Here is a 27485-nt window from a genome sequence, read left to right as displayed (position 1 = left end):
CCTCCACATAAATAACAAATTCCTTGCTCCAAATTTGTTGGAAAAATCAACTGCCACTGATTTTGAAATCGAAAGTTTCTCCAAATGAGAACAAATCTGACAGATCAACAACTTTTCTTCATGGTGATTATCAATCTCCTTGTCAAAAACGCGTCTCATAAGATCTCCTGTGGATATGACACATCTTGCTGCATTTAAAACCCACTGGGAAAGATAATTGAAGTACTTGAGCCAATTACCAAAGATTGAAGATAGATACTCAAAACTCAACTCAATCACTTTCTTCATTTGAGAGTTTTCTCCAGATTTCTTGGAGGCAAAGCACTTCTGCACATCGATAGCAAGCTTCCTGCTGAGCTCAACATCCTCATCCTCTAGAAGCCTTGATGCATGTGAACCATATAGCAAGTATTTTATGTGCATACGTATTAACAGCTTCTTCTGGCTCAAAGTAGGGAGAAGGATTTTCAAAACCAATTTGACTATTAATGACCAAAGAACCAATAACCTCAGCTTTTTCAAGCAAACCTAAAGCCACAAGAGATTCTGCAACTGCATTCCGCATGTTCGCAGGCTCTGATGAGGCACTACGTTGTTCGATTTGGTTAACATGGAAAGCAATGGAATCATACATGTGCGCCAGTCTCCTAGATAAGTCGGATTTGCTTGATTTAGTTGTTCTCTTCAATTCTCCTTTTGAAATAACAGAGATCGTAAGTAAATCAGCAATACGCTTCACACATATTCCCATGCAACAGATTAGTGTTTCACGAGTCTTCATGTGTCTAGCTTGTAAGCTCAAATAAAGAAACCAATGTTAGAAAAATAATTTGTAATCTTGTTCTAGAATAATGTAGAATAAGTATCCAAGTTTAAAATAATTAGAAGTGTGTAGAAATTATTTGTTTTTATGCACTTGAGTAGGACTAGATAATTCTAGAAGAAGCATGGGAGATGTTTTGTAATTAAGCACATGGGTTTCAACTAGACTATTCTAGAAATGGGAAAGTCGGCAAATTTGCTCTATAAATAGAGCTAAGTTGTACTCACTTTTGTTATGTAATGAAAAACACTTCTATAAAGCCTCATCACATTTGTGCCTATTACGTTAACAATCTCTCCTTTCTTTTAAATTCCATTTCTCTTGTCCAATATTTTTCCAAATCTAACTAAGCACCCTAACAACCAAATTTTCCCAAAATTGTAAGACTGAATCACAATTCATATCACCCACATATCTAGTTTCCGAACATTGATTGCTACCATTTTTCTGAAATTGCAGCAAGTTCGAAATAAAAATAATTCTAAGAATGTAATACGTACATTTGTGGTTCTTTTCAGCTTCTAAACACTTCAACAATGTTTCGTGAAGGTTAGTGTTGATGTACTTAGGTTTTTCTCAAACCTAATTAATTGACTATCGAGATATCAATTCTTACTGAGCATAAGTTTCTTTTTTAAGCATTTTTATGGGAATGCCATGTAGATATTGTGTCCTAATAGCCGGTGGCTATTTGTCTCTGATATATTGCAGGTTGAAAATGGTATACTGGACGGAGATTCAGGATTTGGTTGACCGCAAGATTGACGCCAAACTAAAATTGCTCAGGGCCCAGCTAGCGTACACTCAGAGTGAGTTACTTATCTCTGAGCTAGCTCGAGGTATCTCAGGGATCCTTCATCAAAATATGCAAGACATTGATTTGCACTAACTGGTGGCGCAAGAAGACCAGCTTGTTGAATATGTCACCAAGAGAGCAGGACTACTACGGGTGATGGCGGAGCGGGTTACGGCCCATGCATTCAGGGATGGAGCCAGGAATTTCATCACGCAGGGACGACCATGCATGCGAGAAAAAAATATAAATACACATGCATAATCATGTAAATACATTAAAACTCAAAATAACGTAAATACATATATAAATCAGTTTAACTGATGGGATCAATCTTGATGTATGTGTCTTGTTTTTTTTTATTGTTCATCTTCTTCTTTTTTCATTTATCACAACTGGACGAATTCGGTACATGGGCTTTCATGTTACTTGATTTTACCCGTCAAAAAACAAAGAATTAGTAGAAGTCTAGATCGAACAACAATTGGGGAAAAACATACCTACAACTTAAATTTCACCAAAATTACTTAGGATTTCCAAAATTTATTCTCCTTATTTTCTCAAAATTGCCTTTGAAGTCTTAACAATTGGAGATGTTTGTGCCAAGAGAGAGAGAGAGAGAGAGAGAGAGAGAGAGAGAGATGGGATTTGGTGTGCCATTAAGATTTTAGGGCAAAAAGAAATAAAAATGTAAAACACTAAGTCCATCTAACGAAATGTGGAAGTTTATTACTTGAATATTCACAATGTTAACCCTATAATTCTATTTTTTGTTATATTTTACCCCTTAGCCCTTAGTCTTTAGTAATAATATTGGTATCCTCGTATTTCAAAGGTTACTATTATATTTTTTTTTCAAATTTCTACACAGGGGCTAGCATATATACTTTCATAAGAATTTTTTTTTTACATATAATAGAAGTGTTTCTTTTTCTTCTTGTAGGGGTGATCGCCGCCTCTCCCTGACTCCATCCCTGCATGCATTTGTCGAAGCATCCCCCAGGGTACGTAGGAGGGTTAGACACTATAACTATAAAAACGTGATAACCATTACCCGTCCTGGTGACGTTTCGGCTCCGGATGCTGCCCGGACGCATGCCTGCCGTTCAGGAGTACTCCCCAATGTCCAGATAAGGATCCAATATCGCGGTGGTAGAACTGTTACACTCCCACTACAACAGCAGCTTGAGAGGGCCGCAGCTGATGCTGGCATATTCCGGCCTCCTGTGGGCATAGTCCATCCGATTCTAGCTTTGTAGACTTTAAATGTGTTGGGAACAAGTACAGGAAATTCTTGACGCTTTTGTCTCACTGTCTTCTTCCTAGGCTCATTTTCAAAGACAATTTTTCCTTAAAAAAGACTATTTCCTTAAGGCTGGTGTCTCACAATTGAGACTGTGGATAATTTTTGGACAAATGTAACCTTTACTGTGGTTTTTAGTTGGTTTTGGACCTTTTGGTATATCTTTTGGTGCATTGTGTGTGAGCCCAACATTTGATGTGAGTGGATTTGCGTATTTGTTTGTGCATGTGCTTGTGGCTCTAGCACCACTCGAGAATTAAAGGAGTGAAAACACCATAACAATGCATACTAGTTCGTATCGACTGGGAGGGTGCAATATTCAAAAACTTTTGAGCGTAAGGGGCCAATCAAAATTAACCAAAGGGATTTGGCCAGGTAGCCACGAGAAAGCAACTAGAGGCTTACTTCAAAGAAACTTGCAGGCAAAAGTGAGGCTTTAGAAAGGGGTAGAAAGTGTGCAAGGCTGCTAGAAACAAAACTATCATCAAAAGCTCGTGCACCCAATTTACTGGCTTTTGCCTGCAAATTTCCATGACGTGCACCCGGTTAACTGATTTTTGAATCAGATCGATTTCTCAAATTGCCTATGCCTTCACCCAATTTCTGGAGCGTGCTAGACCTTTCCTTGGGTATTCACACACTCATAAGTCCACTAAAGAGCTTTTGTAATATAAAGGGTATGAAGTTATGGTATCTAAACAATGGAGGGACTTTATGTGTGTGATACTTCCAAATGACCCTATTCTCATATATAGCCATCCACCTCCTCAATTAATGGCTAGGATGATTTTCATCTAATGGCTCTTATTCTCTTTTAAGAATCCTCCAACTAAATATCCCTCATTTCTCTTTTCTCCACAATATTCTAGAGCTCTCCATACAACTCTAGCATGTAATTTTCTAGAATAATACCATTTAGTCTGGGTCAAAGACAAGCCAGTCCAAGCAATCTCAATGAGCAGCAATGATCGTCAAGAGGTTACAACTGACGATCCTCTAAACTCTTTTTAGAAAAAACTGCACCAGGCGGAGCTTGTCTTGGGCAATACAATTTAGTCGAGGTGCATGTAAAATAGTTCGGACACCTATGTTATCTAAGAAGCTCATGTATAGCATTATCAATGGCCCCTTAGTTAGATCACATTTGTAATTAAATCGACATTTTATTGGTTTACTACAAAAAGACGTGCAATTTTTAGAAAAAAATTAAATCATTTTGTTGCATGATTTTCAAATTTCTTTAGACCATATTAAATATCTCAAGTGATTCTTTATTCTTTGCATGAAAGTACTTTATTTTTTAATTTGAAAATTGCATATCCTTTTGTAGTGGACCATCTTTGTGGAATGGAAGGAGTAGTAGTTATGCAAGATGTTCCTTTTTGTTGAGTCCTAAGAGCGTTATGCGATAGCAATCTAAGTTAATGAAAATGTTGATTTTATACAACTGAGAAACATCTATTGGCTGCCCATCGTACTAATTAAATTTCCTATTTCCTACTTTTTCTCTCTTCTCTTCTTTTAAAGAAGAATCACTTTGGTTGATTTCATCGCTAGGCAATTTTGGTTTGATGTGGTCAATTGTATGTTTTGTCTAAAACTTTTTTCGGTGTTGTTTTACTTTTCGTAACTTTTTCTTGAGTTTTTTGTCATAATTTTTGGGATTAATCAATCGTTTCGTCAAGAGGAATCGAAAAAGTATAAAACTATAGGTAGATGTTGAAAAAAGGTTATATAAGACGACACTTTAGACCAAAAAGATAGCTTTTGGTAAGTATTTTTTTGTCTTAAGTAATTTTTTTTTTTGCTTTTGATCATAATTTTATATAATTTGTAGACTCATTTTGTTGAGATTGATGATTAATCCGAAAAATTTAACGAAAATTTAACAAAAAATCAAAAAAGACAAACAAAAACACACATGAAAGAAGAAAATATAAGTTTACAAGAATGAAACCTTTATACGATGATTATTAGCATTTGTCATTAGATGAGAAGAGAGTTAAGCGGGAAAGGGAGACTAGCTAATCCCACACTCCCATGGTATTTGTTAAGCCAGCCACAAATGCAGGACTAAATACATTAAAAATGAGAAATAAGCGAAACCCTATACTCTCTCATCCCTTCATCCACCCCTCTAATCCTACAGCAAACATGCCCTCAAAATGCATCCGTCCATTTTGCAGTAGGGAGTAGAGACATTATCATTCATTTTTGTTGAATGGTCAGAGGACAAAAAGTGTACATTGTGTGGTGGCGATCATTTTTTTACGGAAAGTACCACATGACAATGCTACATGATACTTCGGTAGTACTCAATAATAAGCTTGCCAGAATGAATCCGTATCCTTTCAAAGAAGTTTGCAGGTTCCATCATCTTTGCAGTTTGCACGGGTGTGCAGTAAAGTGTAAAACAAAATGCACGTAAGTTGATCATCACGCACTATTTTAAATCGAAAAGTCTACATCTACTACTCCTTTTCATCCTTTTTCCACCGTACTCATTTTCACCATCCAAAAGTATTATGGACGATTCAGATTTTAAAAAACTCTTTCCTAGAAGAGTTTTGTAAAATTTGGACCATTGATTGCCGAGAGGGACAGTGAGATTGGAGGAGCAGTGAAAGTGAGCGGTGAGCGTAGCACCGCTGATTTTAAAAATATGGAGTATTTTAATAACGCTTCATGTCTACAGTCTACTCATATACTCTTAAGATTTCAAGCTCTAATTTCTCTTATTTCAGTTTTATTATTTAAATAGCTGCAATACCAAAACTCGTATTTATATATCACACTTTGTGACATGATTTAATCCGAATCGTTAAATATTTTAGTTGAATACCAAATATGTGGTCTTTCATTGAATAATCTGATTCGATACTGAAATATGGTTAAATTAGCGGGCCTAAATGTTTATCAAACTATGGATTAATTTCGATATATATTTGGCTGACTTGTTTTTTTCTTTTTCTTTTATGCAGGGTTCCTTAAGATGGATATCAGAAGAGAGGAAAATAAAATCAGGGAACTTTGGTTATATCCTATAGTCATCTCCTTAGAGTATAATGTAATAAGTTTATGGAGGAAAATAAATAGTACTTGCTTTGCGCCCGTGCGTCCTTTCATAGATACCAATATGTTCTTGTGTACGTTTTTACATGTCGAATAAAAGAGATGATTTCTCTCTCATAACTCGTCTAAATAGTGGGTATGGTGCTCTATAATATGGAGTACTAAACCCAACACACTCTCCTATTTTCTTTTTCTTTTGAAAAAAATTAGAAAATCTCACAAAAATTCAACTTGGCTACTATTTTTTTCTCTCCCTCTATTAGTTTTTCTCACTTCTCTCTTATGGAACAAGAAACTTGAAATTGTCCTGTTGGGCAACGACTTCGGCAAAGAAAGGGGATACCACTACCAGTAAATGCCACTGCAGATGTGCTTGTGGAGAAACAAAGAGAGAAAAAGATGGACTTGAACAGAAAATAACCGAAAGTAATGTGGTCAGAAGTTTGCATCCTTCTATTTCTATGACCCAAAAATTCCAAAAATTCCATGGTAAGAGTGGGGTGACAACATTTTACCACCTCATGATCATGGACGAAGTAATAATAAAGCAATTGCAATAAGGTCCAGACCTGATTCAACCATAAGCCTTGACTGGAGCATTGAATTGAAAAAGAGAGACAAAATTTTCTCCTACAAATGTTACATGATTCAGTCACCTTCTATATGGATCAAGCAGCTAGTATACAAATCAAGTCTCACCTGAGTAAAAAGTAAGGGTCAAAGCCATCCCAGCAAGATCCATCTCCTATGCATTTTTCTATCAAATTTCCAGAAGAGTTATCAACCCTTTTGCCATGCAGCTTAACTACTAACAAATACAGGTTCAAAATCAAAGGGTTTCTAAGAAATGGATTGATAAATTCTCCAAGTCCAACGACATCTGGAAGTAGAGACTCATCATTTTCAACAGATTCCCAGGTGAAAATGCATTTGGACAAGGCATAGAATCCAAGCAAATTTGCATATAGTGGTAAAAATGCATCCTTGTGATTACCCACGCTGCTGATCCAATCAGCACCTCCCTGTTTATCAACGTAAGTCTTTGCAAATGTAATCAACTGATCGTAAAATCTCCTCCTCCACATAAGTAACAAATTCCTCACTCCGAATTTGTCGGAAAAATCAACTGCCATTGATTTTGAAATCGGAAGCTTCTCCAAATGAGAACAACAAATCTGACAGATCAACAACTTTTCTTCATGGTGATTATCAATCTCCTTGTCAAAAACACGTCTCACCAGATCTCCTGTGGATATGACACATCTTGCTGCATTTAAAACCCACTGAGAAAGATAATTGAAGTACTCAAGCCAATTACCGAAGATAGAAGATAGATGCTCAAAACTCAACTCAATCACTTTCTCCACTTGAGCATTTTCTCCAGTTTTCTTGGAGGCAAAGCACTTCTGCACATCGATAGCAAGCTTCCTCCTGATCTCAACATCCTCATCCTCTAGAAGCTTGATGCATGTGAACCATATACTAAGTATCTTATGTGCATACGTATTAACAGCTTCTTCTGGCTCAAAACAGGGAGAAGGATTTTCAGAACCAATTTGATTATTAATGACCAAAGAACCAATAGCCTCAGCTTTTTCAAGCAAACCAGAAGCAACAAGAGATTCTGCAGCTGCATTCCGCATGTTCGCAGGCTCCGATGAGGCACTACGTTTTTCAATTTGGTTGACATAGAAAGCAATGGAATCATACATGTGTGCCAGTCTCCCAGATAAGTCAGATTTGCTTGATTTGCCTGTTCTCTTCAATTCTCCTTTTGAAATAATGGAGACCATAATTAAATCAGCGATACGCTTCACACATATTCCCATGCAACAGATTAGTGTTTCACGAGTCTTTGCGTGTCTTGTAAGCTCGTATAAAGAAACCAAAGTTTCCCAAAACTGTAAGACTGAATCACAATCCATATCACCCACATATCCAGTTTCCGAACACTGATTGCTACCCTTTTTCTGAAATTGCAGCAAGTTCCAAAAAAAAATAATTCTAAGAATGTAATACATACATTTGTGGTTCTTTTCAGCCGCTAAACGCTTCAACATTGTTTCCTGAAGGTTAGTGTTGATCCAGCGTGCAATGCTTATCTTAATCTCTGATAGATCACTAGCCTCCGTACCAGATTCCATTGCTTTTAGAAATAGAAGAAGCCACTTCAATGTGGCAATTCGAACTTCATATGATTCATCTGACAGAGAAAGCACCAACCTCTGCTGAAATCTGAAAGAGGCATTCTCCATTTCAGGAATCACTTTCAAATGCGAAACAGGTGGAGAGAATTTGTGCCGCATCAGGAAATCTTCATCAGTTACTTCTTTAGATGTTTGGCAAACACAATTGAAGTAGGAAATTGCTGCTTGTTTGCGAAGTTCCACAACACTTGGATCGTAATATGATAGTCCATTGGTAGCTTCTACATTCAAGCATTCTGAAGACAACTCCCAGAGCAGATTCCAAATGGGACCAATATTTTTGCTTATATGGCATGTTCGCACAATACTGAGCGCGTTATCTAGCACTTTTAAGAAGCCACAGTTGATGGTGGGGCAAGGGCACAATTTGGGTTTCCCAATCCAAGAATGCGGAACCAGGACCTGGATCAAGTCCCCAATAATCTGATCTCTCTTAGCAAAATCAGCAAGATTCCTACAATTAGTTTCCAGCAGAGAGTTCAACTGCAGTAGGGTTCCATGAATTGAATTAAACGAAACCTTAGGTTTTCGTTCATTCATGTTGACTGGAACTGAAGCCATTTGGTTCTCTCTACAAGGTAATTCGGAGGCAATATTGAGGAGGACGATTGGAAGTTTCTCATTAGATACCAGTCCTGTTAAAGCTCTTGATGCAAGAACACGAACTCGAAGATTGCTTTGGATGGAGCATCTTCTGATAAATGGCATGAATAGAAAAGGGTCCAGGGTGTCTCCAGCTTCACTTGCAATTGTTGAAGGCTTGAGCCGAGATAAAAGAATCAGCATGGGGCACAAGCTTGGGTGCACTACTTTTGCCAGGTTGGATTCTGGATGTTGGGGAGGCGTATCATTAAGCAACTCAGTCGCAACTCTCAGTTCATTCAGTAAGAAGGGATGCAGTGATGGATATCTTCAGACAGAAAAGATCCAACAAAATCTTAATTAAAAGGACAGGAAAAAAAAAGGAAGCACCACATCTCAATAGAATAAGCTCGAACACAGATGCATGAAAAGTCGGAATCCAGAATCAAATAATGTCTTAGACAAATTTCTGAATAAAATATTAAAATTCACACCCACTGCAAGGGAACTACTATCATCACCAGTCCATTGAGTACACAATGCAACTTTCTTTCCTTTTCTTCCAGAAAATTTTAACCAAAAAGTGTTTGTGTCTGCCTGTCTGTTCTTGCACACAAATGAAAAAGGTCCTCATGTGTTGCAAGATGTAGTGAATACTAAAATAGGTGTCACTCATTTAAAGCCAATAGTAATCTCAGGAAGAAATACGAGTTCTTGATAAAGACAACTCCCACGTGATTTTTTCCGTTTTGCGAAAACTCCCTACAAGAACTACTTTTCACACAAGATTGTCATCTGAGTTCTAATTAATTGAAATCATTAAATAGAATGATAGATTGTTACAACAGAGATTAAAAAGAAAAAATTTACTCATTCCATATCCTTCAAACATCATACTAGCATATCCAAACAAAAACAAAGAATGAAAGATCATAGAATCAGGCAATTCTTTAAAACATCAATATTTAGTTTCTGGAAGCTCATGGACATGATTTATGATGTGAAAGAAATTTTGTCGATATGACATTGCAGGGGAAAATGATAAGGAAGCACACCTGTGAAAAAACTCAAGTCCACTTAATGCACGCCGTGCAGATTCTCGTTTCTGCACGTTAAGAAATCCAATCATGCGACGAACCAAAGCAGTGTATGCAAGGCAGGCACTGTTCCGGACCTCCCAATAGGAAGAGGAGAAAGAACGTATGGAGATTATCAACGCCTCAGCAGAAAAGCCTGATGTATCAGTTGCTAGATTGGTATCATTGAAAGCAGCTCTGAGAACATTAAATGCATGCACAGTGGGTACAACACCCTCATCGCGAATCTTTGAGGTCCTTTCATTGACATCCATCTCGGGAGACACTGAACAAACTGTTGGTTGGTTTGACTTTACAGGCAAACTATTACATGAGTCATTATTTGGGTTATTCACATCACATGGATCCAGCAACGACCCCTTCGCTAGATCTATTAGCCATCGCAGTGCCCTTGGAAGGAGCCTCTTTGGTGTACCTTCTGGCTCTGAGAGAAAAAGAGCGGTGAATGCTGCTGGAATACCTGCACTTCTCCTCAATAAATCATCTACTGTTTGGCCCTTAGCCACAGTTCTTTCCATAAGTTGTTCCATCCAAGATTCTGTCAGCTTACAAAGTCTGACAAAAACAAGACAAAAATTATGACTTTACTTAGATCAACAATGTGCATATAACTTCGCACATAGGTTTATCGTGATTTGTGACTGACTGCAACAAGTAAAATTTAATAAAAACCCAGATTCATTAAGTAGGAAATCATTTCTACATTGAAAACCAAGGTAAAAGCAATTGTCTTTGTCTAGAAACAAATTTAAGATAGTTTCAACAACTTTTTGCTTCAAAACATGAAAAGCTGAGAAACAATCTAGCCATGCAACAAACTATTGTTGTGTAACTTGAGTTGAACTCCAAACGGGCATCACCTTAGAAGAAACACACTACTTCTGAAGGATATGATTCACCTTATGACTCAACACCACATACTCTAAGCTGATAAGGCAAAAAAAAAAAGTGTTGAGTTATGAACGGGGTATATCAGCTCATAACTCGACACTGATTCACCAATAGGTTCAATTTCTAATACATGTATGCCATGGAAAGAAGAGGATGCAAATCCATTGCTGAACATCGTGGAAATCCAAAGTTCAACAAAAGAGCAATATCCAAGAGAAAGTCATATTTTGTTTTCCTTTTGGTATGCCTCGTATTATTATGAATCTTGAAACAAGACTATATGAACCAAAAAAGTATATGAATAATACCTTGGATCATTAGAACAGAGTAAACGGTTGCAAAGTGCTGTAAATCCAGCTCTCGTCTTATCAATTGCACCGTTGTGTTTCATTTTTAGGAGGACTTCCAAGAAGTGGTTCCCAATTGTCTCAAGTTGTTTCAGGTCAAGCACCAAGTCTGGTGCCATACTTGGAGCACTGGCAGCATCAGGAAAAAGATCCCCAGAATCGGACGAGTCTGACATAGGCAATGGAACTTTTCTTATGATTGTTCCTAGAAGAAGACTCACCTGGAAACGTGAAAGGTAACCTTAGAAATAATTTTAAAGAACTGCAATAGACAACAACGAAATAATAACTTCTTTCACCAACATTAGCCTGTTAGCCTCTTTGTCTTTCATTTTCATTTCATGATAACGTAAAAGAAAATGATGAAATGCAAGCAACTACCCAGCACACAAAAACACATTTAAGTACCTCTTTCATTGCTAGCCAGCACCCAACCATGACAACCTGTTCTGACTGCCTTGCATCCCTCACAAGTTTCGAGTTTTTAACTCCGTGTTCAGATGCAGACTCCGAAGCATCAATGACAGAAGCCAACTCAGGTAAAAGGGCATCATCATCGACCATATCATCCATGTCTTCAGGCAAATACCAAGCATCAGCGGAAACCACCCAAAGGGCCTGTGATGTTATTCGCATAACCAATTCCAAGAGCTTCTCTAGCGCAAGTCTCATTTCGGAAAGACTGGACAAGACTACATTTGAATTCCAGTCCAATTCCTCAACCGTATAACGAAGGGTAAGCAATACACCGTGAACAAAGCTTTTCTTGCACGCTTCAGAAAGATCTCTCTCTCCCTCCTCCACAGCAATGCGCAACCAATCAATGAGAGACCTTACATATACTATTGCAGGAGAGGTAGACATACAACTTTGAGTATCCCCATTTGGAAGTTCGGTCTCCGAATGAAAGGAGACGATATTACTAGAAGGTCTGACCATCCACTTAAGTTCCAACACATACTTCCTAAATATGAGCCTCATAGTCAGAGCTCCAGCATCGCTTTCTCTAACACGAGGACTGGAAACTAGATGCTTGGCCCATGTAATTACTCTTTGGACCATGTCTTGGCTACAAAGACCTGGTAGTGGAGTAGGAAAATGTAGGAGAATGCGAAAGGAGTTTTCTCTCAGCCGATCCCAACTATCAACAATTGAACCAACTAACAGCAAAGTTGAATCAGGTGAAGTAAACCCTTTACTGTAAGGGCAGAGACTAGGATCAGAAGAAATGGACTCACATGTTCCTAGTGAAGGAGGTACAATAGCCCAGACATTAATCATTATTAAAATGAGCTCCATGGCCATTATTTTTCTTTCGTATGGAGCAGAAGGGTAACAGGAGAAGAACAAAAAGGAACTCATCCACCTAATGAAGTAAAAGAGATCCTCAGCTTTGTGAACTTCAGTTTCATCAGTTCCTTTACACGGAGAAACCACATTTCCGTCACAACAGGCAAGAGGTTGCCACCTACCCTGCTTCATTTCTTTCTCTAAGGCTGTCCGCACGCGAGAAAAGAACTTTCTGAACAAGCTGGCCCACTTCATTTGAAACGCTGTTGAGCAACATCTCATATTCAATGGCACTGCTTCTTTCATCAGACTAAGTTCTAAACGCGATGGCAAGCTTGACGTCTTTGGGTTTAAAAATAGCGACTCTGCTGCATCTATACGCAGTGACTCGTCAACATGGGTGAGTGCCATTGCCAGCCACTCAGCCAGGACTTTAACCTTTGTACCCTTTATAGAGAAAACAGCATAACAACCAATCTTGTCCACCCTATGGCCTTCCCCTTCCTGAGATACTAAAGAATCCTCAAACCAATCAATATCCCCTTCAATCAAAGCAAGAAAGCGAGATACCTTGAGTAATGAAACCAAAATGGCAACTTTTTGTTCAACTCTCAGAGACATATTTATACCACTTAGCTCAGGATGAACAAGCTCAGTCTCTTCTCCACCTTGCGCTGCAGAAATGATCGCAAGCATGGGAAAGATGGCATCTACATCCAATTCAAGTATCACCGGCAAAGCATATGTGTTCAAATTTGACCGGAGCTTTGAGACTCCAGAAGCAAGACCAAACAAAAATGGAGGCAAGCAATGACCTCTGTACTTTGCATAACCAGATTCAATTCCATCACTGCTCCAACATTCATCACGCAAGCACTCCAAGAAACACTTCAAGAATGTAGTGGCAGCACAGCAGACATCGTCATCGATGTAAGCTTGTGCAGTTTCAAGCAACAAGTCAGGGCTCTGATCTAAAATAGTCTTTGCTCCCAACCTCTTTGTTAGAGAAGCTAAAGGAACGTATCTTCCCTTGCAACGTGGTCCCATGCGGAGAAGATCTGACGCGATTCTCCGCAAGGATGACTTGATTCTATCACTACCCTCTGACCAATGCAGGGTAGACTGAATGTCTAAGAAGAGATCAAAAATCAGATGAACTTGTTTGACAGTTTGACTAAGAGGATCTTCGAGGTTATTCCAGATTATTCTCAGTATCCGGGCCCCCATGTCCTCTGATATTGGATAACAGTCTTCTGTTAGATTACCCAGATTACCTTGGATTGAGGTTTTCATCTGCTGCAAACAGATCTGCAATACCGTTAAGGTATGAAAATTGAAATGGCTATCGGTTGGGTTCTCACAGTATTTGCACAGCTCAGGCAAAACCCCGTCATACAGAATCGTCTGAATTAAGTTACTTCTATCTCCATTACTACAAAACCCAGTGACATCACGCCTCGATACAACAAACTGAAAATTAAGTACTGTTCTAGAAACAGCCGTAAGGATTCCTCTAATCAAGCAGAGCCTACTCAAAACAGCTAAATTGCGAATTTCATAATACAGATCCCCCTCGAAGGGCACCTTGTGAATCACATTGTTAACTTCGTTATCATGACTATCAACGAGACTACAATTCGTTTGGAAAAATATACCTTCCATGATTGCCAAACCAAGCTCCTCAGGACCAAGACAAACCTGGAGAGCAGCACAAAAGCTAACCCCCGCGGCAACAAAACAATCCCTTGAAAACACAGGCGATTTCAGGATACTTAAAATCGTCGTCAATACCAATTCCAATACATTCAAGTTCTCTGAAACCATATCACTACAACTACCATCCAAAACATTCGATTTCTCGGAAACTAAATCACTACAACTACCATTAAAACTAGTAGTAAACTTTGAGGGAAAGCGCTGGAGCGAATAATACAAACAAGACAAAGCCTCTTGACATTGTTCCATGACAATCGGGGAAGGCCGAGACCACTCGGTGGTCTCCGTAACAACCGAGTTCAAACCAGAAACAGCATCCAAACCAACCAGAACCACACACTCCTCAATCACATCAACCAAAAACCCTAGCTTCGGCGAGCTCATCATCGACAACGCCACGCGCGAAACGCAAAACCTCTTTCCCATCCCCTTCTCGCCGCCGTACTCATCGCAGAGAGTACGGAAGCAGTCGCGAATCAACGACAGGAAGTTGCGGTTCTTCGCGAGGGCGGAGACCAGGGTACGGTGCAGGGGGAAGGAGTTCTCGAGGAAGAGGATTTCGAGGTAGAATCGGGCGGCAACCGAAACTACGTCGCTTCCGTCTACGTCGTCGTCTTGGTTAGGGTTTTGGAGTAGGTGGGAGAAGGAATTGGCGAGTTTTTTGGCGTGGTGGAGCTGGGCGTAGGTGGAGGTGAGGGAGACGAGGTGGTTCAGGTCGGAGAAGAAGGGGGAAGTGGTCGAGGAGTGGTGGTGGTGGCTGTGGAGGGCGGTGGTGTAGGAGTGGGGGAATACGACGGCGTTGTAGGTGTAGCGGTGGCGGTGCTGTAGGGCTCGCCATTTTGCGGACATGGCTTTGGGTGGAGAGAGAGTAGTTGTGGTTACTCTGAACAGCTCGAAGATGGCGAGTAGGCTGTCCCTGGTTGATTGTTTTCTGATTTCTCCCCAGAGAGAGAGAAAGCAGAGAGAGAGAGAGAGAGACTCTGAGGCGGCTCGTCTCTGCAAATTACGGGAATCTAGGCCTAGGGTATTCGTTGAGACTTGAGAAATACTCCGTAGACAACTTCCAAAGAGAGTTCTTCGTTCAGCGGATGTCCAAGTTAGTTTTAAGTACACATCGATTATTCTCTCTTCTTCGGATTGGTCAAAAATAAATGAGAGATTTCTCATCCCTCACTATTCGCAGAAACCACGGTTAGTTGGAACCATAAACAATTATGCAAATACTCGTACACAAATAATCGTGTTGCGTCCGGTCCACACATACCGTGTGGACCTAGTTTGCTACGATCAAACACAAAATACAAATGTATACATGTGCTCACCAAGACATGTGAGGACATAAGGGGCTAAAAAGGGAAATAAGCGTTCGGATTGGTACGAGGGAGTTGGAGGTGGGAATGTAGGGGACGAAATTGACGTTTCAAAAAATGGAACATGATGATGTTCTCATGAGCTTTACAAAATAAATAATGTACATGTTTTAACTCGAGATGAAAATCGTTCTTTTGAGGGAAAATGTCGGTTAAGGACGTATTTTGATAATTAATATCCGCCAAGGACATTTTCAGTATTAACAAATATTTTTAACTTATCATTGACGGGTATTAATTATCAAAACACGTCATATGCCGTCATTTTCCCTTCTTTTGAAGTCACAGACTCACAGCAGAACCCAGTAGAGCCCCCCAGCTCCACTAGCTTTGGGCCAATTGGGCTTCGAAGAATTGTGGCACAATGGCCAGTTGGGCTGATTTAAGTTTTAGGGCTCGCACTATATAGAGAAGGAATCGTCTATATTTATTCCTCTCTAGCTCTTCTCCCGCTCTTCTGGCACTTGGCGGCTAGCCGGCGGAGCCATGGTTCACGTCAATTTCTATCGCAACTGTATGCTCTCTCTCTCTCTCTCTCTCTCTCTGGTGCACACTGATGAACGCACTACATTTGCTTTTTCATCTAATTGTAGTTCTCCTATTCTTGTGTGCTTGAGGTTTTAGCTGTATAAATGCTTTCTTTTAAGATTTCCGGTCGTCATTTCAGTAACTGATTTTATCTAAACGACGAGAAAATTAAAATGCAAGAAGGATCTGTGCTGGATGTCCCCCCAAAAAATTGGGTTTGACAGAAATATTCCGGATACAAAATATGTGGACCAGATTCATTGTGGGTGCGGCTTGGACCGAGCTAAAGTTGAATGTACACGGCACACTTAGTTTCTTGATACATAGCAAACAAAATCTAGAGCTTTGATTCAGAATTCTAAAGTTGATTTTGCACCGTATACTTTAGTTTCTTGTTACGTAGCAATTTTTTAGGTATAGAAATTTGAATTACACAATAAACGCTGACAAACCTGCTATGCGCATCGAGCTGCTGACTAATATGGATACCATTGAAGTTGGTTCAAACTTCAAGGTACGGGTTGAATAGTTGCAAAAGGAAATTCTTGGTGAATTCTAGTTGAAGGCAGAGGAAACAAAAATCGCAGAGCTTTGATTCTGAATTCCAAAGTTGGATTTGCACCGTTTACTTAGTTTCTTGCTACATAGCAATTTTTTAGGCCAATGTAGTTATATGAGACAATTAATTAGAGGCTTTCAGGTCACAGCATAGTACTTACACTTCTTAGCGACACTTGGGGCACGAAATTGAGAACACTTAGTTTTTTAAAAGTAATGTAGATGGTTACCTTCGGGTTCTTGATGAGCTATTTTGCCCAAGTTTATCCCTTTTTTGGTGTAGCTTCCGGTTCATGTGCCCTCATGTTGGATATTTCACTCTGTTGTATTTGATGGCCTCTTTATTTCTGTTGCACCATGATCTATGTTATCTTGACCCTGGATTTATGTGTTGAATGCAAATGTTCATGGTTGTAGATGGAAAAACTTTTAAGAAGCCTCGCCGTCCTTATGAGAAGGAGCGTTTGGACGCCGAGCTGAAGCTTGTAGGAGAGTATGGGCTTCGATGTAAGAGGGAGTTGTGGAGGGTGCAGTATGCTCTGAGCCGCATCCGTAATGCCGCAAGAATGCTTCTCACTCTTGATGAGAAAAATCCTCGCCGTATCTTTGAGGGTGAGGCCCTTCTACGTAGGATGAATAGGTATGGACTCCTGGATGAGAGCCAGAACAAGCTTGATTATGTCTTGGCTTTGACTGTGGAGAACTTCCTTGAACGCCGTCTTCAAACCCTTGTTTTCAAGACTGGTATGGCTAAGTCCATTCACCATGCTCGTGTGCTCATTAGGCAGAGGCATATCAGGTATGTTATGTCGTATATTTTCATTGTTGAAGTTGGAGCCTAGGTGCCTTATTGGCGTATGTAGATAATGTCCGTTCAATTTACAATTCTTACCTATGACACTGCTAATGCTGTTATTCATTACCTTTTTGAAAAGCCATCGTGGAAAGTTCCGGTATATAGTGATTAGCTGATTGTGAATTGTGCTGGTGATTCTTTGGATATATCATGAAATTGGTTACCTTTTAGATTAAAGGGGACTCATTAGGGACTCATTAACATTAGCTATCTTTCCTTTATGCTGAAAATCTTTGAATCTAGGACTCTATGATGCTTTTGGCATACATTGTCTTTCTTTCCTTGGTGCTGGTAATGCATATTCTGTGATAATGTTGGTTACCCATGTGTATTTATTACAAAGTTCATACTTCTCTTGACTTCATGTAAGTACTTTTTTAGATGACTTATGGGAAATTTGATTTCTTTCCAATTTCAAAAGATACTTATGGTAAAAGGTGGGAGCTTTGTTTTTAGAAAAGTATAGCACTGTTAGAGGGATAGAGAACAAGAATACATGTGGTGAGGTGCCTTATTTTTATTTAGTTAATGTCACTATTCGTTGATTATTGTAGAATTCCTTATCGAACCTCTTGTTTTATGCAAATATGTTACTCATCAGTAATTCAGTACTAAGTTGTAGTCATTTCATTTTACGCGGCGTATGTGAAATAACCACTGAGATTAGTTGCTCATACTTGGTAATATCCCAGTATCCAATTGATTTGAAGATTCTTTTATGTAGACTTTATTCCTTAATCAACGTAGAACAGTCTATGTATTCGGTTGGATCTGCATACACGTTATGAACGTGCTTGCATTGGTTTTGTATTAGTAGCTTATTGTCCGCGCTGAACACACATCCTGATTGATTTGTGTATTCAACTCTCTCTCTCTCTCTCTCTCTCTCTCTCTCTCTCTCTCTCTCTCTCTCTCACACACACACACACACACACACACACACACAATCACTTACGTGTGTTTTGACTCTGCTAAAATAAAGGCTGCATTAGCAGTTTGAATTGAAGTTTATTGAATTTCCAATGCATCAAAAAAAGAAAATAATAATAATTGAAGTTTATTAATGTACATGCTCCCAGTGCCTCTTCAAGGTTCAGCATTTATGAATACCTATTGGGTCTGTTGGAAATGTGTTTTGCCTGGCAGAGCCTCTCTGACATGAGTTTCCGACATTTTCATAAGCTTGTGTGTTGTAGGACTTTCATATTGAGCTACTCTTTGTTATGATCTGTTCTAGTTTTATAATTTGGATATTTTATGTTATGAAAATTCTTCTCCTTGTGCCAGGGTGGGGAGGCAGGTGGTCAATATACCATCATTCATGGTGAGGTTGGACTCTCAAAAACACATTGATTTCTCTCTCACAAGTCCACTTGGAGGAGGGCGCCCTGGAAGAGTCAAGCGAAAGAACCAAAAGGCGGCTGCTAAGAAAGCTGCTGGTGGAGATGGAGATGAGGAGGATGAGGAGTGAAACAGCGTGCGCAAATCAAGATATCAAACGTGTCTTGTTATGTCTTTTGCATTCTTTGTTTCTGTTGAAATTCTCTTACCCGACTGCCATTCTGAATTCTTCAATCAATTAGGAGTTTTCATTGATTGGTTCACAATTCACATGAATTCGAATAGTTGGTAGATTAAATTGATTTGCCTTTGCTTCTGTTCCTGATTTGAGTAGATTGCTGTTGATGTTTTAAGAAACAAGTGTTCTGTTGATCATACATGTATCGCTGTCTCTCATCTCTAGGCTTTGTAAGCTTTGATGAAACTTGCTTTCTTTTCTGCGTTCTTAGTCCAAGCCAGAAAAAGGAAAATCTGGAAGCTTTGAAGGAAATGCGTGCTTCAACGACGAAGTTTTTGGGAGCTCAATTCTTATCTATCGGTGCTTTAGTGCATTCTTAGCGGTTGAATTACGTGAGAATTTTTTCATCTGTTAAAGATTTTCACATAATCTGATGACCGAAAAATTGGGTACAGAAAATTTGAAGGGAGAGAAGTTTTGCACTTTTCTCTGTTTAAGGTTTCCAAAACCCAGCCGCCCCTCCTCCCCCCTCTCCCTCTCCTCTCCTCTCTTGCTTTTCTTGTGGATATGAGTTGAGACTTTCCCCCGTGATGAGATCTTCCCAGTCACTTACTTAGATACTGATAAATAAATAAATAAATATGTGTGGTGGATATTTTCATTTGGTGGTGTTGCAAATCCTGGAAAAGTCTTCAATACATACTTTTTTACAGAAAAGCTATGTGCACAGCAGCTGTGCACAGATTTCATTTTCTCCCGGCTCGGGTCGCACAAAGATGATCGGAGCCGCTCATGTTCTAAATATGTCGTTTAAGGTTTCTGTAAAAAATGAGCTTCGTTCGATATCGTTAGAGGCGTTAACAAAACACCCAAAATCACTTCAGAATTTAGGCCTCATTTTTTACAGAGATCTTAAACGACATATTTAGAACAACATGAACGACTCCGATCATTTTTGTGCGACCCGAGTCGGGAGAAAATGGGATCTGTGCACAGCTGCTGTGTACAAGCTGCTGTGCACGTAGCACAGCTCACTTTTTTAAGGTGTGTACCATATGCACATATTGTGTAGTTTATATTGTGCCATCTTATAATTAAAAAATTACTTGTAGAACCGGTCATTCATAACATTTTATTTCGTATCGTAATTTTTATACTAAAAAATTCGTAACTTTTCATCAATATGATTCGTAACTTTTTAACAATAGATTCATATCATTTTGGGAATCATAACATTTTGGTGTGTTTCAATGAGGGTGTATATGATGCACACTTAAATAAGGGATGTGTATTGTAGCACTTCCCTGCAAACCTGCGGGCTGCGGTGTGACGTTTACCGCTTAACATCTCATCGTTCGTATCGGCAATTAATGGTCCGGATATTGAAAAAACTTTTGCATGGAAGAGCCTGAAAGAGTCTTTTAAAATCCGGACAGTCCAAAATACTTTCGAATGGTGAGATTGAGAGAAATGGAAGAAGCGATGAATGTTAAACGGTGGACGTAGACTTTGGTGCCGCAAATAATTGTACCTCTCTTACTTACGCAAGCATTCGAAATGGATCATGTCACGAATAATAAACTCCAAGTCTCCAACAGGTGAAATATTGTCGGTATGGTCATAGGCTAGTAGGCTCCTGTAACTTGGGACCCAAATGAAATTTCTCCAAACCACGTGTTACTGATTCTCACCCTGCCTTTGAACTTTGAACTTTCTCTTCTAAACTCCATCCTAGAACGACGCGGGGGGGCTGCTGTCCCCTCGGGGACAGCAGCGTGCTACTGCCCTAATTTTGGGGCCCACTCCGGTCTCGCTCCGATGATCTGAATCGTTCACTTTGTAGAGCTCGTCGAGTAGAACAACTATGCAAAAAATCAGCTTAATTGGATATCACTAAGTACCTGATCGGAGCCCATATAACTCTTAGTCCATGGGTTACAGTGGATTTGATCCAGTGTTTCGGATCCATTCTTTTTAAGATAAAAAGGTTCCGATCAAGTACTTAATGATATCCAATTAAGCTGATTTTTTGCATAGTTTTTCTACTCGACGAGCTCTACGAAGTGAACGTTTCCGATCATCGGATCGAGACCGGAGTGGGCCCCGAATTCGGGGACAGCAGCGCGCTGCTGCCCCTAAGGGGACAGCAGCCCCCCTCCCTCCATCCTAGAAACGATCGTTAGAAGACATCGGATAAAGGAATCCCCACTTCCCAAACAAAACGAGGCAAGATCCTATCTGTCGAAAACTCATGTGCCGTGGAATTTTTTAGACGTCGAATTTTAAAACATGAAAAAAGATCATATAATTTAACGGCAGAAAAATCTTTCGACACAAAAGCAAAAAAATTTTAGGATTAGAAGAAATCGGATTCAAACAAAACATCACTTGTGCCCTTGCCCTTCCCTCCCTCTTAAATAATCGAATTGCACATACTACATGGCCCAATATCTCACGAGCACAGAGTGGGTAGCAAGCAACTGTTTCTAGTCCTTTCAGATTCACATAATTCAACGGCCAGAAAATCTCTCGGTACATGAGTTTTCGAGTCCGACTATTCACACAGACTTTTTGTGCACATATTGTGCACAGATTACTGTGTGGGGCCCACTAAGGGTCCCACACAAATGATCCGAGCATCTAAAATTTGAATGAAAGTTTAGATATATGAATCGAGCACTTATAGGTATCGGATTGAGTTGATTTTTGGCGGAAACCCTTGAAAAAATATTTCAAATTTAATAAACGGCTCGAATTACTTGTGTAAGACCCTTAGTGGACCCCACACAGTAATCTGTGCTCAAAAAATATGTGCGAGTAGACTTTCTGTGAGTTTTCGAAACGGATGAAATCTGACCCAAACAAAATACCACTTGTTCCCTTATCTCCCTCCTTAAGTTGTACTCTCTCCGTCCCTTTTTAAGTGTCCTGCTTCGTAACTCCAACTTATTAAAAAGACATCATCATTACACCTTTCACATCAACTTTTTCCTCCACTTTTCCACTTACCCATCATCATTACACTTTTACTCACTAACTTTTCAAAATAAAATCTACTTTTAGGGACAAAATAGACAATACACCAATTTTTACCCCCCTAACTTTACAAAATGGACACTTATTAAGGGACAGCCCAAAATAAAATACTGGACACATAAAAAGGGACGGAAGGACTAGTTAAATAATCGAATTGCACATAATACATGGCCCAATATCTCACGAGCACAGAGTCGGTAGCAGGCAACGGTTTCCAGTATGTTCAGATTCGATGCGACTTTGGCACCAATCTCATGAATCCACTTTGCTTAAAAAAAAAATTAAGCAATTGCTTAAAAAAATTCTTTTCTTTCTTTTCATTTTGTATCCAAAACAATTGCTTTAAAAAAAAAACTCCGACAAAAGGAGAAATTTTTAAGTGCTGGGTGGCTACCATGTCACCCGGCCAACATGGTTCCCGAGCAACACATTCGGGCGGTTCAAAAGTGTATTGAACGGCTCAAATTAAAACACACTATCTCTTCTCACCTCAACATCCTCTTTCTTTATTCTCTCTCCAAATTCAAGTCATTCAAAATCAAAATAGACGGCCCAAATGCGCTAAGCGAATACCACATGATACCTACTCGACAATGAAAATCTTCTCGCATAAAGATCTTCGTATCTTTGTGGGTCAAGTCACTTCACTTGGCATTGGTCGATTAGATGACTACTGGTTTATAATCATACTGATGCCACATACCGTAGAAGCTCATATAAAGTATACATAAAGTACCCTAAATTTTCTTCACCAAACAGGGTTAGAGTTGCTATCAGTATTAATTAATCTGAACCATACTATTCATGTTTAGGCTTTTAATTTTGGGGTGACAATGACATGGTGCTGCATGCCGAGCATCTCTAGTGGGTGTGGTCATATTAAGTTAGAAAAAAAAAAATCCATCTGATCTGGATAACTACACTACAATTGATCTCTCCAGTGGTTTACTTATATGTATAGTTAACTCTAGGGCAAATTTCACCGACCTCCCTTGAGATTTATGATACGAACAGAAATCTCCTTGAGGTTTCTGAAATACAGTATCACTGACAACCCTTACTTTAGCTGACAATATACATATTCCCCCTTCCGTCATGTTGGCGTTAAGAACTTAACAGCATCAACTAAAGTTAAAAGAGTTTTGGTGCTGAAATCTCAGTTACCCATGAACAACCAATGTCTCTCTCTCCTCATAAACCATCACACCCATCAAAAGGAACTGCCACCATCAAGCCTCACATCACAAGCAAAACTCTGGTACTCGCTTTGTCGATCGCCACGTCTGTAACTCACCACTGCGGCGGTGAGCAGTAGATCGACCACGTCCGTAACTTCCCGCCGCCACGCCATCGCAGTGCTACTACCCATCGTTGTAAATCATGCCATCATCTTTCTAATCGATCAAGTCGGAAGCCGAATCAAAACTTCACACATGAAAGAAACCCCACCACTGCGAGTATATTCGTCTCCTACTGCAGTTCCCTAACCAATGCGTCCCGTGATCTAAAGTCCCAAAGTGAATTTCAGAAACCCTCATTTCCCTAAATCAATGTATTAAGAGCTAATCTGGTTGACAAAGGTAAATTTGCTCATATCTGTGTAAGGTTAGATGTATTTTGTGCAATTTTTTGTGTTCGTTTTTACCTCTGATTCTTGAATTTTATTTTTTCCTATACCATGGCGGTGAACTTGGTAGTGTTGGTTATGAGAAAAAGAAGAAAGTAGGGTGTGGGTTTGGTAGGCAAGAGAGTGGTGGTTGGTTTTGTTGATGGATAAGAAATGGGTTTCATCAATTCTTCTTGCATTATTCTTCGATCAATAATCGGGTAGTTTTCTTTATTATTATTATTAGTATTATTTAGCTTTGATCAATATTTTTTTGGGTGTAAATGATGATTAAGGTGTATTGAATTTCTCCCGAGTTGGTTTCTATGTTTATGCAAGAGTACTCCACCTCTGGTTGATGTAATTTCTAGGTTTTTTTTCCGAAAAAGTAGGTGAGTTTAGCATTTCTTTGATTGAGCTTTAGCATTTGGTTGGGTCTATGGAGTTTTTGGCTTGGTCTCTTCTGTTCTGCACGACACAAAACCAGAACAAAAGTCTCTGTTTAGGTTCAGAATCAATTCAATCAAAATCGTATTCATCTCAAACATGAGAGAAATATTTTGATCAGAACATGAGAGAAATATATATATATATACACACACACACATGTACGTGTAAATTAGCATGTTATGGGAAAAGATGGGCATTTTAGTCATTTGATCATCAAATTTGACGGTGTTAGAGATCAACTTAACGGAAGGGGGAATATGTATATTGTCAGCTAAAGTAAGGGAGGTAAGTGATATTTCAGAAACTTCAAGGGAGGTTTTTGTTCGTGTCAGAAACCTCTGGGGAACAGAAATCTGAGGGGAGGTCAGTGAAATTTAATAGACACTGGGATGTTGAGTTATCCAAGATAATGTCAGTACTGAATAAAAGAGGGTTCAAAAAACAATGCTCTCTCCGTCACTATTTAATTATCCACTACGATTTTGCGTGCATTTTTAACGACTGATATTTCTTGACATATATTATGTTTTATGTTTTTGAAATCATTGTTTTATAGAAAAAAATAAGATCTATCAAATAATATTCATATTATATATTTTTAACAATATACGTTGAGAGATATAAACCGTTAAAAATGCACGCAAAATCGTTGTGGACAATTAAATAGGGATGAATGGAGTAATTTCTCATTCAAAGACGTGCATGTTACCGATTGTGAACACTATCCAGACTTGGACAATAAAACAAAGAAAGTATGTTGTCCAAACTTATTCCGCCCCACTTTAAATTTTACTTACGGAAATTCATGCAATTTCAAATCTAAAAAAATATATGTAAAAATGTTTTTTGAATTTTTGTAAAAAATATTTAAAGCAAGACGAAGAGAGTAATTGTTACTCCAACCCTTGTTGTCCTGACATGACTTGAGCCAGGAAACCATGAGACCTTATCGGCACAACAAATACTATTGTTTCTCTCTGTTGTGAGGTTACGAACTTTTTGAGAGTCAAATTGAAAAATCGACCAAGCCGAAAGTATCGAATCGGATCTATTCAATTGGCCTTCACCCTTCGATTGGTGTAGGTTTTACTCGCCAAACTACCATTATATACGTTCAGGTGATGAAAATATCTTCAAACCGGATGAAATAAAACCATTTTCACAAGATACACCAATTACTCCTATGATAATCGAGTTCGAGTCATTATTGATTGCTCCCGAAGCACCGTCGCACGCTAGCGTTTCTCGAGTAGCACTTTGATTATTTTTGGCCATGAGGTGGGTGACGTGGCTAAAACCAACTAGTTTCATCCCACCGTAATGAATTATCCACGTGTCCTATTACGTGGTCAACATTCCCAAACTCCACCTTTCTCTCACCCACAAGACACGTGTCGCAACCACGATAACCTTCCAATCACAACAAGGGCTCTCACTTCCAAGCCAGGTATATTTCACACCTGGCCACTCACGGCCTAACACCCTCCCCCTATGTGTATATATATATATAAGCACACAAACCATTCTTGATCATCCCAATATCGATTCCTCTTCCAAACCCGTAACTTTTTATAGTTTTTATATAATAACTCAAGGTGGTATTCGGGTCAGCTGACTCGTGTCGGGACGGTCAAGCAACCTGTGATGGACGACGACTCAAAAGATAAGCGGAGATTTAAGGTGTTTTATTACGAGGAGAAAAGCGGGGAGACGGATCAGGAGAGCGTGGGATCTTCGGAGGAGGCGGAGTCGCCGAGATCGGTGGCGAGGATGGGGAGGTGGGCGGCGAAGAAGATTGCGCACGTGCATAGCCAGATTTTGAGGATCAGGGAGGAGGATTCGCATATAGGTGAGGATTTAGGCGAGGGGTGTCCGCCTATAGTGGATGTCGTGATCTTCTCCAAGCCCATCTTGCCTGCCTCGCCTCTCAGCGGCAGAGGTGTACACTGAGTCCATCGAGGTTTGTTGTTCTCTTCGGGTTTCTTTTTTCACGGGAGATTCGTTGTACCGAAAAACCTTTGTATCAAGGAATCTCAGACCGTTTGATTGTCCAACGACACGAGATTCCTCGATAGAAAGGTACAAAGGATTCTCGGTACGGACGACTCAGCATTTGTTTGTTTTTTTCCTCTCTCTCTCTCTGGCATTGAGTTTGTATTTGTGCTTGTAGCTAGCCATGAGAGGAGTATGGATTCTCTGTAATGATTAGGATTTACTTGGATGTAGGGATGTCAATCTCGTCCAAACCAATCTGCACTTAATCGGGGTGGTTGTTATATGATTTCTTGACCGCGGGTTCAGTTTTGATTTAAGAGTTAAGGAAATCAGTGAATTTTGGTTCGGGTTTGGTTATATACAGAATCTACACCGAAACCCAAATCGAACTGGACTGTACCTTTATATACATATCTCTAAATACACTAATATATATATACACGCAAGAAAATTGGATTTTGAAAAAACCGAAACCACACCGATCCCCGTCGGGTATAGTTTTCGTATAGGTCATACAAATAGGAAACTCTAAAATTTGGGTTCGATTCAAGTTTAGCAAAAACATGGGCCAAATGAATCTGTTGCCATCCCTACTTATGTGACATCATTTGTAATTTTTTTTTATCGGATAGTGAAATCTCTTGACACGAAATCATACCATCTAAGATGATCAATTTCACAGTCTCTTTTCCAGTTTTTTTCTCTTTGTGGATCAGTGATTTAACAATTCACTATTCATTCTTCTTGTCCTTGCAACCTCGTAGTAGTAGTTTACATTTTGGAGCTTGCTTTTTGATCATCAATTTGTTGATAATAATTACACGTATGCAATGACTTGTCAAATTAGGTCACTAACTCGTTCACTTTGACCTTGGGCAGGAGGAGACTGAAGCAGATTTTTTCAAGGGAGAAAGAGGAAAGCAGCCAGAGATTTGGTAGAGGAAGTTTGACCAGTTGGAGAATTAGGTTATTATTAGGTCTTTTTAGTTTCCTTCTTTCTTAGCATTAGACTGATGATGACAAGGACATGGAGAGAGGGTCATGTGTAGTTGCTGTGCTGTACAGTCAGGATGGAAACAGCTTAGACGATTGAGGACGGACCGAGGGGCGGATGAGCCCAGGACGCCCTATCCATGTTTCAAATTTTCACTAGAATTATGGACTAGTAGTTTTTAGCTACGAAAAACTAAATACGGATTACTGTACATGTACGCCTGTCACAATACCAACCGCACCTGCTTACGTAGCACTGCATGATTGCTAAAAGGAGAATAATCACTGTGAAACTATTTTGCAACCTCCTATCATGTAGTAATCGCACGTAGGCATGTGGTCGGTGTTGTGGTAGAGAGTTTTGTCCCTAGCATTATTGAAGATTACTTTGAACAATCCCACACCCATCTAATCAAGAGTTTTTGGGAAAATAATAAAATTATTTTTAGAAGT

The 27485-nt window shown here is 39.4% G+C and overlaps 2 protein-coding genes and 2 long non-coding RNA genes across 4 annotated transcripts; 3 read left to right on the top strand and 1 right to left on the bottom strand.

Annotated features, from left to right (window-relative positions):
- The first annotated feature begins 1066 nt into the window (after window positions 1–1066).
- On the top strand, window positions 1067–1959 carry LOC131304354 (uncharacterized). Its single transcript, XR_009192384.1, has 2 exons — window positions 1067–1372; window positions 1535–1959. It is a non-coding gene; the product is annotated as an uncharacterized LOC131304354 (long non-coding RNA).
- A 4602-nt stretch (window positions 1960–6561) lies between these two features.
- On the bottom strand, window positions 6562–15296 carry LOC131302748 (uncharacterized). The gene is made up of 4 exons (XM_058329557.1): window positions 11524–15296; window positions 11077–11336; window positions 9836–10432; window positions 6562–9108 (listed from the first exon to the last, which is right to left on the bottom strand). The coding sequence occupies exons 1-4, from the start codon at window positions 15286–15288 to the stop codon at window positions 6687–6689; spliced, it is 7044 nt and encodes a 2347-aa protein (XP_058185540.1). The 5' UTR covers window positions 15289–15296; the 3' UTR covers window positions 6562–6686.
- Window positions 15297–15848: 552 nt separating this feature from the next.
- On the top strand, window positions 15849–19170 carry LOC131304117 (small ribosomal subunit protein uS4y). The gene is made up of 3 exons (XM_058331231.1): window positions 15849–16005; window positions 16995–17376; window positions 18721–19170. The coding sequence occupies exons 1-3, from the start codon at window positions 15978–15980 to the stop codon at window positions 18902–18904; spliced, it is 594 nt and encodes a 197-aa protein (XP_058187214.1). The 5' UTR covers window positions 15849–15977; the 3' UTR covers window positions 18905–19170.
- Window positions 19171–25498: 6328 nt separating this feature from the next.
- LOC131303809 (uncharacterized) lies at window positions 25499–27230 on the top strand. The gene is made up of 2 exons (XR_009192213.1): window positions 25499–26004; window positions 26919–27230. It is a non-coding gene; the product is annotated as an uncharacterized LOC131303809 (long non-coding RNA).
- Window positions 27231–27485: the final 255 nt, after the last annotated feature.

This window comes from Rhododendron vialii, chromosome 10a (assembly GCF_030253575.1).
Source record: "Rhododendron vialii isolate Sample 1 chromosome 10a, ASM3025357v1".
NCBI lineage: Eukaryota > Viridiplantae > Streptophyta > Magnoliopsida > Ericales > Ericaceae > Rhododendron > Rhododendron vialii.
This window is presented reverse-complemented; position numbering and strand designations above follow the sequence as displayed.

Excerpts from the sequence above, each read along its gene's own strand:
- LOC131302748 (XM_058329557.1), bottom strand. The coding sequence starts at position 15,288 with ATGAGAAATCTCTCATTTATTTTTGACCAATCCGAAGAAGAGAGAATA. Across the intron at positions 11,337-11,523 it reads GCTGGCTAGCAATGAAAGAG|GTGAGTCTTCTTCTAGGAAC; the intron begins GTACTTAAATGT and ends TCACGTTTCCAG. Across the intron at positions 9,109-9,835 it reads GGACTTGAGTTTTTTCACAG|ATATCCATCACTGCATCCCT; the intron begins GTGTGCTTCCTT and ends TTCTGTCTGAAG.
- LOC131304117 (XM_058331231.1), top strand. The coding sequence starts at position 15,978 with ATGGTTCACGTCAATTTCTATCGCAACT. Across the intron at positions 16,006-16,994 it reads CGTCAATTTCTATCGCAACT|ATGGAAAAACTTTTAAGAAG; the intron begins GTATGCTCTCTC and ends TCATGGTTGTAG. Across the intron at positions 17,377-18,720 it reads ATTAGGCAGAGGCATATCAG|GGTGGGGAGGCAGGTGGTCA; the intron begins GTATGTTATGTC and ends TCCTTGTGCCAG.